Source organism: Nymphaea colorata, chromosome 11 (assembly GCF_008831285.2).
Source record: "Nymphaea colorata isolate Beijing-Zhang1983 chromosome 11, ASM883128v2, whole genome shotgun sequence".
NCBI classification, from domain to species: Eukaryota; Viridiplantae; Streptophyta; class Magnoliopsida; order Nymphaeales; family Nymphaeaceae; genus Nymphaea; species Nymphaea colorata.
In genome coordinates, this window is record NC_045148.1 from 16,020,816 (window position 1) to 16,040,293 (window position 19,478).

A 19,478-nucleotide genomic window follows, 5' to 3' on the forward strand; every position below is an offset into this window, starting at 1 on the left:
TCTCTCTCTCTCTCTCAAGAAAGAGCAAACATTATAATAATGAAGCCCACTTACTGTAATGACCCCTTACAGATAATGAATGCTATGCAATGGTGTTAGGTGCCATTTGTGTCCCCTTTTGACACACCTTCAGCACATCACATGCTTTACCCCTCTTTCCTCCGATTTATAGCTGTTTTAATTTCATAGTTCTCCAGGTGGTGAAATCTTTAGTTTTACATAAGCACCAAAGCTTAAGACTGTAGTCCACCTTCTAACATCGACACTGGTCGTAATTTCAATTACCATTATGCATGAACAAGATGCAATCATTGGTAATTCAGTCTAAGAGGTCCCTCCCTTTATTAATTTAAAGGAAACACGGAAACGGGAAGATAATGCCAATGGCGAATATGTTTCCATAGCATTTAAAAGCTCCCTAGAGTATATAGATCGCAGCAAGGGAGATAATTGCTCGCTCCTGGCTCAACAAAATTGACTTGAGGATAAATGAAATATAAACAAAATCACTTCTCAACTAATACATTTCGTATGATCACAAATATTCTTTCGATTCAACTGATGTCATTGAGCTCGGAAAAAGTAGCGAGTCACTCCATTCTCTCTCTCTCTCTCTCTCTCTCTCTCTCTAGATCTCGTATTTCATTTGAAAAGTTTTTGAGTGATCAAAGAAATGTACATGGCTGGCTGTATCGCTTGATTCAGACAGGCCTACAAGTGAGAATTCCAAACTGCAGAAGAGAATCAAGAAGCCATGGTTATGAACCAACTCGTCCTTCAACTCTCATCATGTTGTCTTCTGCGCTCCTATTTATTCTGCCGGAGCCCAGGATACAACCAGACCCACTCAAAAGGGCCTGGCTGTATATGAACTCAAAAGCTGCTTCTCCTACCGCTACTCTCGCTGCAGTTCTGTACCAATAAAGCCGAACCCTTCTCTTTTACGGTCTTTCACCCTTTGAGAGCTATTAAATTTACTGCACAAGGTACCGACAACAGCAGTATCACCAAAGAGCTAACCTGCTTAATGGCAACAAACTGAAACAATGATGCTAATCATCTCAGTAGTGATGAAAAATATCTCCTAAAAATCGTTCTGACGGTGATTGAACGAGGAAGGGCCCACCCCTTAGTCATGTGTTGAACCCCAGCTCACTCTCTTGTCTTGGTAGTAGCCCACTGTTTCTCCTGATCTTGCCAAACCAGAAAGGAAATCACGAGCGGCAGAATTCTGTTGCTGCTCCTGCAGTTGTCTGTGAGGGCTTCCACTAGAAACATGGTGCCTATTTACGAGATCATTCATTCTAGAAGGCAGAATTTGTGAAGAGTAGTGAAGCGGGAGGAAGCATGCTGGAAGGGAAATAGGGTTGTTCGATGCTAAAGACGGTGGTGTTGGGGAAGAAGAAAAAAATGGTGGCGGCGGTGATGGTGAAGGAAAAGAAGATGGTTGGGTCAGAATTGGAGTTGGCATGGTTAATGAATCCATGTAGGGCAGAGATGGTTCGTGGGGAAAGCTGTCGGTGAAATATTGTTCTGGTTTTTGGTCCCTCAACCTGTAAAATTGCAGAAATTTTCAATTTTCTGACAGAAACGTAAAGTGCTTGTCATACTAAGCAATTCAATGTAACAGTGAAATAACGGGAAGTAAAGGGAACCTCTCTCAAGAAAACCAAGAAAAGAGAGTTTCTCAAAAAGAAACAAAAAAAAAGTAGGACAAAGAAGCAATCTCTCCCTCTCCCCCTATCTGTGAAATTGGTGGGACATTTATGGTAATTGAAAACAGAAGGTTGGTGTTCAAAATACTTCTATACCATCTTCCCGAGATATATCCTTCTATTAATATTTGAACAGCCGATCCAATAAAAAGGATGGGGGTTTTGGATAACATACCCTAAATTAAGAGCACCCATGTTATCATTACTGTACACCAGCTGACGAGCACGATTAAGGGTCTCTGTTTCCCTCTCTGTGAAGGAACACAAGAGCAACAGAAGATCATTAATGATGTATCGCGACAAGACTAAAAAAACATGAAAAAGTGGTGAGTATCAAAAAGTTGGCAAGAATAACATTAATCAATAGGACAATAAGTTGCCTTGTCGATGGCGGTTCATGTGGCCGCCCAGGGCTTGAGATTTACAGAACTTGAGGGAACAAAACCTGCACTCGTACACCTTCAGGCATGTCTCTTTGCCTTCAACAACCCCACATTTCCTCTTTCTGCACCCTGCCACCCATTTCATTTGGTTAGTAGCTAGACATATGAACATAACGATAAGAACAAAGGAAAGCGAAAAGAAGTCACAACGGAGAATCTCTCTCTCTCTCTCTCTCTCTCTCTCTCTCTCTCGCTGTCTTTGTTGCACCCAGCCGCAGATGTAGCCAGTAGACATGGGGGGAGAAGAGAGGTAGAGCTTTCTCGTTTTCTCTTTTCATGAATGGGTGGGCGAGTGATTTACTACTTACTGAGAGCATCAAAAGCAGGGAGTGATGCTTCCTCCGTGTTCAGCTGGTTGCTCCCTCGCCACCTCTCACTGTGTCCGGGCGTATACTCATCAGGAAAATTATTAAGGTCGAGAGGATTCTTCCCGGAACTCCTGTAAGATAGCAAAGTTGGAGTTGAAGTTCAATTAGGAGTACAGCAATAACGCTGAAAAGAAAAGAAAGAAAAAAAAGAACATTAGTAAGCAAAAGAAGGTTCAGATGTCTAACATTTTGGGGTGTGGAGGGAGAGAGAGAGAGAGAGGGAAGGAGAGGGAGAGAGCTTTTCTTTTTGGTTGGTGGTGCTGGTGATAATGAAAGGAAGATGTAAGAAACGAAGAAGACTGCAGTTTACTGTCGAAGTGAGTGAGTGAGAGAGGAGGGTGAGAAGCGAGTGTGAGGTGGCGAGCTTCGATACCTCACTTTCAACCCCGCCTGCTCTGCATGCCGCCCGTATCGAGCATCTCGGTCGTCGTGACGGTGCTGGAGACACGCCCTCCCCTTCCCCCATCCCTCTTCCCCTCTTTTTTTTTTTTTTTCTTTTATTATGTGTTCATGTTTGGTTGAGAGAAGGACGATCTCCAAAAGTCACCTGCTCCCTCCTACCCCTACTCATCTCCGCCTACCACTACAGACGCTGCTGCTGCACCATGTCTGCTGCTCTTTCTGCAACTAGCTCTCTCTCTCTCTCACTCTCTCTCATCCTTTGCCATTCTCTCGTAGTAACTCTCGATCTCTCTCTGTCTTTATTTGCTTTCTTCTTGTATCTTGAGTTATGAAGAGACATAAATAAGACAAACAAAATCAGACACAAAAGCCGTCCGGGACAAATACCAACATCTTTAAATGATGTGAGTAGCCTTTCCTTTTGTAAAAGCGAAGCCGCCCTAACGCTCAATATGCAATCTCTCTCTGGAGCAGGGCCTCAGTCTGAAACATCGCCATTTCTCTCTCTTTCCCTCCACCTGCAGGGCTAGCTTTCGACATGAAAAATCATTGGGATTACCAGCGCCTCCTGTTGAGTTCGACATGGAGGATTTGATGAGCTACACGTCCGAGCCAGGGTTAGCAAAATCTCTTCCTAAGCATCGTGCTGGTTAAAGGACTGTCCCCTTATCGGGAACACTCTCATCATGTGTGCTCACATGGACTTTGATCCTCATCGTCGATCCCTCGTGTTGGACTTAATGTCTAACTAGCTATTAGTCAGATAAAGAAGGCCAACTTGTTCTAAAAGAACAGATGCGTTTTTTTCCTTTTCTCCTAATCAGTTACTTTTCGGATGTACAACTGTCAAGAACCGTTAATGAGCTCCAAATGCCGATGCCTTGAGAAGATGACACCATAAGAGAAGCTCAGTCGCATACAAAGGTATCAGGGTTCTGCTTTTCTTCTTATGGGTGTGAGCTCATGCTTGGCAATTTCCTTCTTACCAGCTTTGATGTAATGTGTTTCCTTCATCCTAGATCAAGCTAGCTGTGTAGGTAATGTGAAATGGAAAAATGCATGATGAAGATCTTAGCTCTGAACGTTCAGTTGTTGAATATTACAGTACTTTTACTATTGTCATGCCAAGTTAGTGAATTTATGCCACACCAGATCCATGAATTTTAGAGTTTTGGTTCTCTTTTATATATATATATATATATATATATATATATATATATATATATATATATATATATATATATAAAAGAGGTAGAGACAGAGGACGTATAGATCAACGTACATAGAAATGGGTGTTGGGAATCGGGAGACATCGGAAGAGATGATAGGGATGGACGGTGGGGGTTGGGCTACAGATCTTCATGAGTAAGGAAGAAAGATGTTTGGATGCATGAGTGAGGGGTACACGAACCACGCAGACCATTCGCCTCCATTCTGCAAAATGCTCCTTCAACTTTCTGCACAGACACGTATAGATACACCAGTTTAGAATATTCTGCCAGGAAAAAAAAAACACCGTTTTCCTTTTCTTTTTTTTTTACCTCCAACTTTTACTTCGCTCGATCCGAGTTGTTGTTTCCTCTCTCATTAGCTTCGACTTAACAAGAATTACCAGAGCGACGAATATCTGTTCTGTGTAAATGTTACATATTTGGCTGGCAAGGCCTGCAGAAAAGAGATCCTGAACGGTAGCTAGTGATAGGAACAGTCGAACAGATAAACAGCGCCGAGATATCTAATTATGTGGGCACACATGAAAGAAATATGTGATTTCCCATTGTCCTGGATTTTATGGAACTAAAACTAATGCCATGGATGTTCTGATTCTTATAAATTAGATGTATATATCAATTTTTTTTGTTTTCTATGTTTTCTTAATCCAAGTTTGAGACTGAACGAATACATTCAATTTTGTATGGAAAAGTGATTGAACTAAATTTCTACCATTCTTTTCAGATCTTACTTTATGGACGAGCTAAAATCTATAAATTTGAAAGCAAATATAAAACTACTATTGTCTTTAAAAATTCTCATAAAATTCAGTTCATGAATGGGATTTGATTGATTCTCTTTTTATTTTTTAAAATATGGGCATATTAGTTCATCGCTCATGAAGTCAGATAGAAATCCAGAGTGAATTAATGAGATCTATGTTAGGAATAACACAAACTCTTCTCTCGCACTTTTAAGAGGAGGTTAGAAGCAACAAAAAAGAAGATAAAGATTTACGTGGTTCGGAGCAATATTCTCCTACGTCCACGGTCGCACAGATCTTTCACTATTCACTCACAGATAAATACAAATACTCTCAGAGAAGAAGATAAAAGAAACTGCGGCCCTCCTCTCAACATAAGGATTAGGACGAAACCTGCATTTGTACACAATGGATCCGCGGTATTACATATGAGTGTTCAGTATGATCAAGTTCCATACACCAACAATCTACACACCCATAAATAAAGGACAGTTGAATTCACTCATTAAGCAACTTCATCAAGAGATCCCTTTTAAAAGATGTCAGCTGCTTTTAGGATATAGCCCTTAAAAGAATATATCAAGGGAAAAATGCGAAACATTTCAACATATAATATTAATTTGATTGGTAGCAGTAGGATGGCACGAAAAATGCTCACCTTATTACTTTTAATCACCTTTGGCTCAAAGCAAGCAACCCAAGTTGCTCAGTGAAGCGGGACAGATGGTCGTGGTCATCAAATGGATACTGGAGTATGCAGGCATCGCTTGGCATCGATATGCATGGGGTGATAATCTCACCTTTCCAGGGAAAGATAATTCATTAAAATCGAGTGAACCAGATGTTAGAGATATGTTGTCGCATATAAGCCGATACAGTGTCATATATGGACAAACGAATTTCCTTATCTAGACAGAGAAAAACTTGTTTTTATAAAGTCTATTTTATTTTTTCCTACATATATCTCTCTCTCTCGGGCTCGATATAGGAATCACGATCTGGATCTCCAAGTTGCTCCTATACATTTTATGAGGCTCTTTCAATGAAAGCATCACAAGCAAAATGGCTTAACTCTAAAAGCTAAAAAATGCAATGGCCAATATTTCTTCAAAGGAAGAAAATAATTGGGCTTATATTCGTGATTTTGTGAGTGTGCTTGCATGTGGGCCAAGAAGACCATCTTTACCTGTAATGAAGCTGCATTAGCCAAATGTCCAGTGTCATCGGTCAAACAATAGAAGCAAGTCCCACCTGATTTAATCACATGCTTAATTGTTTTATTTGAAAACTAAGTCTAATAGGTTAGCCTATGATGGTGAACCAATGGCTAGCTAGCTAGGTCCATGGCAGCTTGATGAGTCTTTTCCAAGTCAATACTACTTGGGTTGAGTTTGAGCCTTTGTGGACCTAACCTCATGGCTATACAATCACATGCTCTATAGGAAGTCACAATAAGTTGCAAGATTCATAATAGACAGGCATACGCTAGCCCGGCCCACATCGAAAATGATACAAGTAATGAACAATAATTTCCTGTCTTAGAGATGCTAAGAATTCGGTGTCTGGTTCTTAGCGTCCTAATTAATAACAGGAAGAGCGAAGGCAGCCTGTAGAAGGAGCCGTTTGATAAGAACATTTCCTTCTTGGAACATATGTCCTAAAATGCATGTCCAAAAGCATCAGGTTTTAAACCAACAATCAAATATCGGACATAATTATACATTAATGTTTTTTTAAACAAAAAATATGGTATTCTTGAAACATGTGTTATAGAAACATATGTTCCGAAAACATAACATTGTTGATCTTCTTACCAAAATGCCTTAATGCCCTCTTAGTAGAGCATGGCGTTTGAGGCTGCACTCGCAATGCATTTTGCAGGACAGAATGAAAACGGGCATGTTCCGCTTGCCCATGTTTGGATTGCTGTCCTTGTTATGAACTCCAGATGGCAAATCAAACGTCCTGTAAGGTCGAAGAAAAAATGACAAAATTTTCTCAAGGGACAAATTAAACCCATTAAAGAGAAGGGTGGTGGAACACTTTTGTGGGTATGAAACCACACAAAAAAAAAAGTTTATGAAGGTTGGAACATCAATGGGATTCTGCCAAGGAAAGACGTCCATACGCCCAAACTCTGTGAACCTTTATCTTTTGGAAAATCGGTATTGTGTACCATATATATGGATTCAAATACCATATAAATGGATTCAAAAGTCTAATGTAACACCTCAAAATTTTAGTGTTGTATTAAATATTATTAAGTATATTCAATGGCTTATAATGGATATTGTTAAGTTATTAGTTATCCAGGTTTGTAGCCTTTTTAAAGTTGGAGGTGAAATTGTTAAGAGGTGGGTTGGGATCCACTGGACCAAGGGTTCAAGAATAAGAGTGGGTCAGGTCGTTACAATGGTATTAGAGCACAGTTCGATACTCAGGCCTTAGGTTTCACACGTGCGGATGCATGTACTTTAAGGGAGTCCATTGTAACACCCAAAAAATTTAGTTTTGTATTGAAGATTGTGAGGCATCTTCAATGGCTTATAAGAGAGGTTGTTAAGTAGTTAGTTGTCTTGGTTTTTAGCTTTTTTGGAGGCTGAAACCGAAATTGCCAGGGAGCGGTTGTCATCCGCCAAACTAGGGGTTTGATCTTAGGAGTGGGTCGGGCGTTGAAGTAGTACAAAGCATGATTCAGCACTCAGACTTGAAATCTGACACTCATGAACGTGTGTGCCTTAAGGAGGGGTGGATTGTAACACTTTAAAATTTTAGTCTCATATTAAAGATTATGAGGAATCTTCAAGGGCTTATAAAAGGGGTTGTTAAGTTATTAGTTGTATTGGTTCTTAGCTTTTTTGGGGATAAAACCAAAATTGCTAAGAGGGTGAATTGACATCTATGAGACCAGGGGTTCAAGTCCAAAGATGGGTAGGGTCATTACACTCAAACTCTAAAAGCTAATAATGAAGACCAAAAAAGTGGGACCACCCTTCATCTTAGGTTGGTCCAATCATTCAATCATATTTGTGATGCTAATTATTAAGTAAAATTAACCAGACTTGATTCAAGATATCTTGAAACTTGATATTCAAAACCAAATTATGCACAATCATTGCAACACCCCAAAAGTGTAGTTTTATATTAAAAATTATAGCATATCTTTAAAAACTTATAAAAAAAAAGGCTGATTAAGTTAATATTGTTCTTTTTTTTAGCATTTTTAGAACAATTGCACTTGTTAGAAGGCAGGTTGGGATATGTCAAACCTTGTTCAGAATTTCAATGCTTGAAATTAGTCAAAGCAGCAGAGAGAGAGAGAGAGAAATTTGCATCACTCAAAGATACTTGGCTCACAAAAAGTGGACCATGGACAGAAATACAAGCAAAAGAGCTAGAGAAAAAGATAGAGACATGATGGGTTGATTGATAAAGCCATTCAACTATGGGATAAATGATAGCTGAATCCTAATTGGCTTGACCGGTGAAAGATGTATATGCGTGTGTGATCAATAAAGGACCAGGCAGTGCACGCATGGACACAATTCACACACACGTGAAATACCCAACTGATGAAGCATAGAGATAACATCACATTGAAATGCTGGGCTACAAAGCATTAGAATGATGGCCCTCTCCACCGAGACCAACATCCCCTAGCAGCGCTCTTTTCATTGTCTTCAACCTTGCCAACCAGCCCACATGCAATGGAAAACGATGGCAATTATGTTTATAAAACTTTGCAAGACATTGAAGACCCATGACAGTGATGATGAGAAAGAACAATGGCTTCAGTCAAACCAAGGGAGGGTGATAACTGATAATTTAAATGAAGAGTCCCCACCCAATCTGCAGGCAATTGTCTTGGGCTGGCATCCATGAAACAGACCTGCCAAACGAAAAAGTTACGCATCATAATGCTTCTCCTTATCATTGGCAATTAGCCTGGCTCACCTTTTCTTTCTTCCTCCTTTTGTTCTTTAAGAAATGCTTTGTTCAACTGCCAGCAATTTGATTTTCAAAAGTTGCTTTTAACATGGCAATTTGCATCCAGATTGACAGAATGGATGATTGGTACCTTTTCTTCTTCACAATCTGATAACCTTTGGGAGGTTTACGAAATATTGGCTATATATCATCGCTACCACAAAAGGTATCTTCTCCCAGCTGGTAAGACTGTTTCTTCTTTTGGCTGCCCTGTGAACCAGAAAGATCAGTGTAATGTTAGGTATATAAATATATACATACATACCCATTTAATTTCGGCATTGAGGATATTGATGGGCATGACTGCATACTCTGATCCTTCTTCCTTTCCATACACAGGGACAAAAAGATACCACTTATGCCGAAGCAGGAAGTGACAAATGCAGTGAGCTGGGCTTAAAAAGAGTTTTTATGAAATGTTTAGCTGTTTCTTGGACGAGGGCCCATCCATCAACGGATGGAGAGCAACATCCACACGAAGACAAGTTGGAGAAGAAGCTGGTGAAAAGGGATGTTTCTGATCCGGTATAAAGCAGAGCAATGTGTTCCTTTGAGAAGGCTAGGGCGTGACACTGCCAGAAATTTGACCCAGCCATTAATGGTTCTAACGAGCTGCTTTCCTGTTCACCTGCCTGGTTATAGCAAGCTGCTTACCTGCCCACCTGCCAAGCTCACGTCCCTTGTTTTCAGGAGGCTGCCCGGCCTTATGAGTGTGCACCCTTTCAATCTAGCTGTGTTCTTTTAAAGAGGTTAACCAATGAAGGATCAAATGTTAGGAGATCAACATCATGTATTACTACTACAGGTCGTTAATGTGAAGACACTCCAAAACACACACTGAAAATAAACCATGTACGCTATGGAGACCTGAGGTTAAATAAGAGCTTCTTCATCTTTAGGTCCTTCCACTCACCTACAAACCAAAACAGGACTGCAAAATCATTTGAACACAAGGCAATAAATTTTTCTTTTTTTCATTCCTTTCAAGTGAAAACAATACTGGATCGGACTGTGAAACTTAATTCCACTTTCAGCAGCTTGTATATCTATCTGCTAGTCGACTTTTTTTTTTTCTTATGATAATAAAGTGGGAAAAACTATCTAAAATGTTAAAATGGACGGGGTGAAGGGAATTAATTTCGCCGCCCATCCGATTACCAGTGGCCGGTTTTGGAGCGACGTCTTGTCTTATCACGCCGGTGGTTTTTAAGCCTGAGCAAGTAAGTTTCCCGGCGACAAAACCCCTTCTTTTTCCTTTCAAGTCTAAGAATGCTTGAATTAATAAAGGCAGCCGACATGGCCTCCAGTCCTGGGTGTGTGTGAAAGAGCATCTCCCCGCCCTCTTAATTGAATAAATCTGATGCTTTCACACGAGAGGGTTTCGTTTTTACTCCTGTTGGGCCCCACCTGTCCCCTGGAAGATCGTAAAATTAATACCACACGGCCTTCACCGAACACGTACAAAGGGATGACCGCTTTTTGCGCTCGTAGACCTCCCACTTTGCTTTAATTATAAACTTAGGTTTCAGGTCTATGAAATATCTCAAAACCGCCGAGGATTTCTTGAATCCTTTTGAAAGGAAGCCTGTTGTTGGTGGATGAGTCAAAAACTTTTTGTTATGGGGCACTATGTATTAGTACTTTGAGTTGTCTTGGGTTGGCGTGAATAGTGCCCACGCTAGCTCCGCTATTGCTATAAGCAGTTGATTTTCTTTTTCGTGTGTGTGGAATGCCCATAATTTTAATTTCATGAAAATAAAAACAAAAGCTGAAACTGGTACATGCACGAACAAACTTGAAATAAAACAGGCAAAAACATGGAGTTATCTTGGGATGGCTCCGCTACTACACACGTGTATATGTTAAATTCTCTTAAACTTAATATGAGAAACATTAGAAGTCATGAGAATAACCTGACACCCATATTTAGCTGTTCAAAACTCTGAGGCTCCGATCAGGGAACTCCATATTTGGCTGGCTTATTTTGGAAATTAGGCAGAACGGCAGGTCCTTATCTGGAGGAGATTAGGCCGCGTAGTTATCATGAGTCAGTAAAGAAAAGCAGACTTCCTCTTCACGTGTTTCCAGCTATGCATCGATTTTATGCCTTTGAGAATACACCTGTATTGTCGTGTAAGTGCGATAGCATAGCATATTATATCGTATTAATTAGGACACGTTACGATTCCCTATGTTTCTTAGGATATAAAATACGAGTTCTCTTGATAAATAAAGCCTATTCTTGAAGTACAATATTTATACATTATATGCTTACAAAGAATAGTGTACTTTAAATGCACCGTCTTATGTGCAGAGCAACTCAGGGAAGCGCCTATAGACAGGGAAGGGAAGGAACCTCTAGCTGGCTGCAGATATTTTCATGTGTTTGTGTTTAATAATATAACGAATGACAAATTATTCTTTTAATGCTCCGTTCTGTTGCGAATTTCAAATCTTCCTTTCAACTTAGAAGGTAGGGAATAGAAAAAAATATCGATAGAAAGATTGGAGATAAAGTTGCTGATCTTTTGTTGCTGTCCAAGGAATTGCGATATCAGGTGATCAAAATTTGGTTCAAGCTAAGGTCGACTAAAAACTGACTGATAGAAGTCATTGAGCTAACAACCATTGTTTGTAGAATTATGTAAAGGAACTGCATGCCGCTTGTTCATTAATATATTCATTAAGGAACTGCACATTCCAACACTCTATCCTTGTATCTGTGGGAGTTATAAAATGGATCTCAACAAAACGAGGATAAGGATTGAACTGGGGAGAAAGAAAAATAAGCAATTCAGCTCAAATGGTTTATGTCTCGAAGAACGAAACACTAAATCAATGACAATGATTTTTCCTGATGAAGCTATCATATAATGTAATGCAAGTGTCTCACACCTATCTACTTCTGCTGAAAAAGGAATTAAAAGAGATGTTAAAGGAGCTATGAGGATTGATTACCACCAATTCAACTCGATAGATTGTATGTTACTTTTCTTAAACTTATACTTTGGCATGAATAATTTTATGCATGAACCTCATGGATTGTCAATCAAATTGATCGAACGAGTCATCAATCAGCCACCACAACCCTTATATCTCCTCAGCGTACGTAAACAAGTGTACACTGTCCAAAGAAGTGATCTATGAATAAAGGAACATAATAAAAGACACAGTCGATTGATGCAAACTTGGGTTCTCTCCACCATCTCTTAATTAAATGATTCGGTGAATGCACAGCAGGAATGGTTGCTGTCGAGGGGTTCTGAAAGCAACGTGAGATCTGTGGCACAGAGAGACAAGAATATACCCATGTCTTCGAATCATTGTCATTATTTCATTTCACACTATTGTTATCAGTAGCATGTTAATGTTACTGTTCAACTCTCGCCACACACACACACACACACACACACACAGAAGTTGAAGAAAGCTATAAAGATGACTCGATGTTTCTTGCGTCTCTCGGTCTACTCTGGTTGGAACTTGCTCAAACCTGAGTTGCCGACCAAGAATAAACAAGAGAAAAAAATTGTGAGGTACCAACAAAAGGGTATCCCAAACAGACAGTTGTTTGATTGTTGGAACAGAACCGAGCTTTCTGTCCTGCAAGTTCCGGGGTGAGAGGTGAAACACATGACATAAGATGGTGTTTTTTATTGTGAACGAAGGGGAAGCGTCCCCGTGTATTCGGCGTTTGATTAGAATATAGTACAGGAATGCCAATGCTTCCACAGCACGACGAGCTTGGGTTTATTGATGGAGAGCGTTTTGAATCCTTCATGCATGATCCCCAGATATCTGCGTTCGTTTCTTGTCATTTAGAAAAGTGACCGACCATGTAAGGGAAGTCTTGATCACATGCCGCCAGCTACTGGCAATATCCTCTTCTGAATTAAAAAAAGCCATTATCATAAGAGGATCATAAACGTATTACGTCACTGTGGGCTTTTTTTTCTCTAAATTTTGTTTCTTGGAGTGTGATAGGATTATTTCTTTTAATTTCTTTTATTTGTCCTTTTTCTTCTCGTGTCTACCTTGAAGAAACCACTTGATGCCAATACAATATGAAGTTTGAACCAGTGACTGACTTGCAGTTGGCAGCTGCTTGGTCCACCGGCTGCGACAAAGCCCTTTGAGTCATCCTATTTCAAAGACTCAAAGACCAACCAAGAAAGAAGACACTTCAATCTCTTTTGCTCTTACACTTACATAATAATAATAATAATAATAATCTAAGTTACCTCTCTTGACATGATAAACAGGTAGGCATGGGCAGGGGCGAAGCCAGGATTTTCTTTAAGGGCGGGCTGGCAGTTCGACCTCTGGATCCTAATAAGACCAAACTGAATTATAATACAAAAAATACCTTATACAATTAAAAAATATTATTTTTTTCAATGTAAAATAAAGAATTTTCATTGGTCGAATTGGGGCCATGGCCTAGGCGGCCCCCCCCCCTTCCCTTTTGCCCCTGGGCATGGGCCAAACCCCAACTTACCTACCAAATAAAGAGACACATATTTATACATAAATTCGATGTCGAGGTAACTAGTCAAATTCGGTAATGGCTTTTTCTACGTCTGAAGCAGCGCGTGCCCGTTAATGGCTGCCAACTCAAGTCTGAATCATTGCAGGGATGATTTGAAGTGATTTTGTGATATTGGTCGAGAAAAGACTTTCTACAAAGCAATTAGAGCTTTGCTTTACAAAAGAAAGACATGGAAAAGCATGATTCGGTCCACAGCCAAAGGCAATCTATCTTGAAGGACCCGTTTGTTTCGCCTAAAATGGGAACAACGGAACCCTTTGTGTTCATAAGAAAACTGACCCCGTCGGTGGGGACTGCTACTTTCACAGCAAAGGACAACTTTCCCATGGGAAACTCTTTCACGCCCACTGTGAAAGTGCCCTTTTACTTGCTTTTTCCTGATTAAATGCATCAGCATTCTGCGTTTTAGTCTCCGAAGACGCGTCTTTCACAAGAAAATGCCGGACAGCACACCCTTCATATGAAAAGGACCACAACATTGCGAAACATAATTGGCAGCAGGTGTTTGTTTCCCGCTGATCGGAAAAGAAAGATGTACAAAGTCGTTTGGATGGATGGGTTTTTCATGGAAAGCTTTTCCTCTGCTGAAAGCCCTTTGTCCACCTTGTGCTGAATAGATCAGATCTTTTGGCTATCAGAACCGAACCCAGATCCGCACAACCATAATACGTAGGTAATGTTTGGTTAGTTGGACCCAAATCCGACCCGTTCAGAATTGAAGAGGTGGGGTTCCATCGTTGAGGGTGGGAGCGACACGTGCCCCCTGCGCGGTGGGGGCCCAGCTGTCCCTTACCGCGCTGGCAAAGCCAAGCCGATCCCCCCAAAGGTCTCCCACGGACAAGGGTATTATCGTCATTTCCAAGGTCCACGATGGGGCCCCCCTTCGTCCTCTATCCTCCTCCCCTTTCTCGTGGCACATTCATGGAGAAGGCGGAAACTGGAGGGACAGTATCGTCATTGGGCCACGCTTACCCTTCGATTTTAACGGGCGATCTTGCCTCCACGTCAGCGTGTATCCTTTCCCCCAACAGCAACGAATAAAATGGGCAGCACAAAATTTCAGGTGAGCGAAACGATTTGTATATAATTCCGGAAATAATCTTTTCGTTTTTCTTCAAATGAGCATGCCAAGAAGTCGATTTTTCGGAGAGGGGCTGTTTTAGTTCTGCAAAGAGCTTGATCAAAATTAATCGAAAAAATAATTTCAGGCTTTTGGGAGAAGCGCCCTCATGAAACAAAACAATAACACAAGTAGTGTTTTGCCAGCTGGGCCGTGTTCAGTTCGAATTTAAATCTTAAGTATATATTGAATCATTCTATATCTAATCCATTTGCAACCCCGTTTTTGAGGACGGAATCTTAGGTGTATTTATTTTTTTATAGGTTCTTTTAACTTCCAAGATGTGAGAATCCCCATAATATATACATAACCTGCTTGCTTTGGGAAATTGCCTGTCCATAGAAAACAATTCAGGAAGAAACAGGGCTCAAATTAGAGTTAAGGAAGATATATGTACTCGATTGAAATTTTAAGAAGAGGAAAAATAAAAACGAAACTGAACTACCAAAGAGTCACGCTGCGTCTGTGCCTACCTTCCTCTACCACTGTAGATTGAAGATAAAAGGGGAAGGAGAAGGAATCAAGAAGATACCGGAGAGAGAGAAAGGCCTATAAACGGCAGCTGCAGGTCCATTTTCCGGCCGTTCGAGCTTCCATCGGGAGAGGAGAAGCGTTGTGGTCCGTGAAAGATATGCTGTCGGATCCGGCAGGCGAAGAGGTGGTGGGCAAGGCGGCGCGGGCGCCGATGGAGGACCACTTCGACAGGCTGCCCAACTCGGTTCTTCTTCTCATCTTCAACAAGGTGGGCGACGTGAAGGCCCTCGGCCGATGCTGTGCCGTCTCCCGCCGCTTCAGCTCCCTCGTCCCCCAGGTGGACTCCGTCGTCGTCCGCGTCGACTGCGTCATCTCCGGAGACGCCGCCGCTGGCGCAGCTAGCGGAGAGGCTTCCACCACCGGCTCTGGTACCAAGTCGCGAGGGGTCCTCGGCCAGCTGCTGCGCGTCCTATTGGGCAGCATCTTCCGCCCGATCCAGGCCATCCAGCAGATGATCGGCTCCAAGAAGGTCATTCTCGCTGAGGTTTCCCACCACTCGCCCGGCGAGGTCCTTCGCAACTTCCGCGAGATCCGGCGTCTCCGGATCGAGCTCCCCGGCGGCGAGCTCGGCGTCGACTCCGGCGCCCTGCTCAAGTGGAAGGCCGAGTTTGGGAGCTCGCTGGAGAGCTGCGTCATCCTCGGCGCGACCTCCTTCAGCCGCCGCTCTGCAGACGATACTGCCGATAACACCGCCGCTGCTGCTCCCGAGAGGGAGCCCAATTTCGCCGCCTCTGCCGCGGCCGAGGAACAAGGCAGCATCCCGGAGTCTTTCTATACGAACGGAGGGCTGAAGCTGCGGGTCGTTTGGACGATAACGTCCCTAATCGCGGCCTCCGCCCGGCATTACCTCCTTCAACAGATCGTCGCTGAGCACCCGACGCTGGAAAGCCTGGTGCTTACCGACGTTGACGGGCAGGGCATGCTCTGTATGGGTAAGGAGCAATTAGCGGAGTTCCGGCGGGCACCCGTCGCTCCTTCTTCGTCCTCGTCCAACAGGACGCAGGTCCCTGCCTTGAACATGAAGCTCTGGTATGCCCCTCGACTCGAGCTCTCGGCGGGGTACACTTTGGAAGGGGCAACTTTGGTTGCCATTAGGCCTATTGATCGGCCGACCAAGAAGGAGACGACGGACGCTTTTGTAACGGCCGCATTCGACGAGCCGTTCGGCGAGGCTGCCAAGGCCATGGTGAAGAGGAGAACTTATCTTCTTGAGATGAATCCGTTCTGAAAGAAGTTGCTTCACCATCTATTGCGAAAATCTGGACTTCGTTCTGCAGCATCGGCAGCGAAGAGGAAGGAGGTGGGGTGCGCTGCAGGGGGAACAATCTTCGAATTGGGAGAGATAAGGCGCTGAAGAGATAGAAATGAGAACGAAGTGGGGTTGTACATTTAGAATGAAGGTTGGTATCGGAGGAATTGGCAGTAGGATGGATGACTTATGACGATGATGATTGTGAAGATGGGATGAGCAACTCTGTAACACAATCTTCTAATATTTGTAATAAATGATTTCCTAATGTATCTTTTTGAAATCTAGTGGCTATGAATCTCAATTGTCAACAAGACGGTGGTCCTTCTTTCTACTTTCTTCAATCCATTACAATGTTTTCCATTCATGTGCTTGATTCATTGATTCCACCTCCATGGGAGGGATGATTGGGTCTGCTGCTGTGAAAGATATCGTTGTGATGGTGCTCCGGTAAACTCGGAGCAAATGCTATTGTTCCCACTCTAGTTCGCATTTTGGCCTGGCTTGTCGTTTCTGTAGAATTTGCATCATCTGCTTATTGCAGATTATTCTTGTCCTTAGTCATTCCATACTCATTCTTCAGCGTTGTCACTAGCTCTGCTTGTTATGTGTGTCAGGTATCCCATTCTTCTAAACTTGTGTTGGTTGTCGAAGAATTGCGTGCAATAGCTGACCTCTGGAAAATGATCAAGAAAAGTCATCTCATATGGTCTCAGGGAGTTGGAGGGAGGTGTCTTAAGGTACGGTCATACTTCTGTGGACTATGACAATACAACTGATTTCTCAGGATTTGTGTCTTCAATAGTTTCTTTGGAATGATCAATGATGACTTATGTAACTGAAGCACCGCCTTTTTTTTATCACATTTCAATGCAAGGAGAGATTGGCTACGGAAAAACTTGTTCCTTTGGGGTTTTTCAATGCTAAAATACCATATCTTCAGCATTGTGATTCTAGCTGTCATCCATCCCTTCTGTTCGTTACATGCCTCTATCAATTATTTTTCAAGACTAATCTGAGTCATCAAATATTCAAGCTTTAGTTAGCAATCAGTAGCAGCACCCAACCGTTCATGTCGCAAACAAGAAATTGATGTCCAGACTTCACTTTCAGGTGCATTTTCCCCCGTTTCTCCGCCACGCTGATCTGGCCTAACTATAGAGACTGTGCCAATAGTGATATGGCAACACCAATTACCATAAGGTGAAAAACAAATTTAATTGACTACTGTTCTATGTGCATCTGTTCTGTGGGATAATTCAATGATTGGCCTCTTAAGCGCTTCCTGAGGAGAAGTAATTATGTGAAGATGGAAAGAAAATATTTAAAGGCATTTGTCTTATGCTCTTTTTACCGTAGCGCCGGTGATCAATGTTGTCCACCTGTTTGTGGTTGTACAGTGTAATGTGAGGGCATTAGTCTTTATTACTCTACCTGAACTAAGTGCCAACCTGTCCAACTTATTTTGGGACCTATTACTTGGCATAAAAGAAACTCTCCCTCTCTCTCTCTCTCTCTCTCTCTCTATATATATATATATATATATATATATATATATATATATATATATATAGCTTAGAATCCGCTGTTGCCAATTCCTTCGACGGCTACATGGATCAAAGCCCCTCAGCTGGAGCCATCGTCCTTTGATTTCAGGATGGACCAGCAACAGCAAATATAAAATCAAGAGGCTTCCAGACTGACAGCCTGTCCTACGTCTCTTACTAAGTTACAATGGAGTCCAATACTATAAATATCAAAAACTTGTAGATAATAAGATATGGTACTTCAGCCAACATACATCAGTATCTAGCGCCAATACCTGCGGATCTTAAATATTGTTTTATTGATATATGTGCAGATATTATCGTCTGATGCAGGCCCTGTATCAGCCAATATTCTGAAGGGGTTGTTTTGGCCTAATCATTTTGGGTTGGCTTTGATATGATGCACGTCGGATGATACAGACTGATAAGCATCAATATTAACAATATTGGTAGGTTTTACTAAATAAATTTCTTTCTGGTCACAGTTCAAGTCGGCAAGCATGTGGATACCCAATTTTCTGAACAAATGCAATTCAATATTCTCAAAAACTTGTTATATTTTAATCTAAATTTTGGATTGCCATCTCTTCTTTAAGGGGATGAATTTTACAAATTTCTTTTTAGTGATGCTGATACTTGATATGAATGGTTCGCTCAAAGTGGCTACTAGTGGCTTGTGGTGCTTGATATGCTACTCACTCATTAACTATGAGGCTCATAGATTTATTCCATAGTTCATAGTCAAAGATCAGTCGCATTACAGAGTGGTAACATCTATTTTGAATTCCTCATCCAGCCCTCGGATTAGGCTGATGCAACTTCTTTTCCTGGCATAAAGTACAAGGTCAAGTTACATTTCCGCAATATAAACATCTCATGAATTTTCCTCTCTTTAATGGACAGGCCAAAATCTGCTCATAGCAGGGAGCAGCTAGTTGCCAAGGAATTGCCTTAGAACGGGGCCATGTGTGTTAAGTCTCCTTATGAATGGCTAGCTCGTAAAGACATCTCTTTAAGAACAACCTTTGAGATAGAGAAACACCAAATAATCTTGTTTCTGGTCTCACGAAAGCCTCCTGCTATACAGACTCTCCTGCAGCTGCTTTATTGCAGCCCAGTGTTTTGCCTCATTATTATGAATTATAAAGGAAAATTCATTGAAAGGGGTACCGAGCCTGAAAAAAAGCTAGTTACCTGCCATTGAGAAGTTCAATTTCACCTCCTTTCCTCAAAAGATCTTAAAGTAGGATTTATCAGTTTCTTTCTAATGTTCAACTCCTCCGTTCCTCTAAATAGGAGGCCTAATTGCTGGGGCGACCCCATCTCGAGGCTGCTGTTAAATATTCATTGGCTTGTACAATTTGTTAAGGACCAGGAAACAAGGTTTGGTTTACAGATTTCCGAATGATCAGTCAAAGGAAGTCCTCTTCCAAGAGCTATTCAAAAATCGAGGATGTTAGCTTCCAGTCACGTCCATTCTTGACAACAGCCTTATTGAGTTTCTTAAGACCATGTTCACGGATGAGGCTGGAGATGGAGACAGAGGTCTTCACGCCATCTCTTGTAAGGAAAACGTTCTCTTCCCCTCC

At 41.7% G+C, this 19,478-nt stretch overlaps 2 protein-coding genes across 2 annotated transcripts; one reads left to right on the top strand and one right to left on the bottom strand.

Moving 5' to 3' along the window:
* Window positions 1-486: 486 nt before the first annotated feature.
* Window positions 487-2,950, bottom strand: LOC116264913 (zinc finger protein STAMENLESS 1-like). The gene is made up of 5 exons (XM_031645371.2): window positions 2,900-2,950; window positions 2,467-2,597; window positions 2,096-2,227; window positions 1,891-1,966; window positions 487-1,553 (listed from the first exon to the last, which is right to left on the bottom strand). The coding sequence occupies exons 3-5, from the start codon at window positions 2,112-2,114 to the stop codon at window positions 1,130-1,132; spliced, it is 519 nt and encodes a 172-aa protein (XP_031501231.2). The 5' UTR covers window positions 2,115-2,227; window positions 2,467-2,597; window positions 2,900-2,950; the 3' UTR covers window positions 487-1,129.
* A 12,047-nt stretch (window positions 2,951-14,997) lies between these two features.
* LOC116264892 (F-box protein At5g46170-like) lies at window positions 14,998-16,656 on the top strand. Its single transcript, XM_031645336.2, has one exon. It carries the CDS (start codon window positions 15,191-15,193, stop codon window positions 16,319-16,321), a length of 1,131 nt encoding a protein of 376 aa, XP_031501196.1. The 5' UTR covers window positions 14,998-15,190; the 3' UTR covers window positions 16,322-16,656.
* Window positions 16,657-19,478: the final 2,822 nt, after the last annotated feature.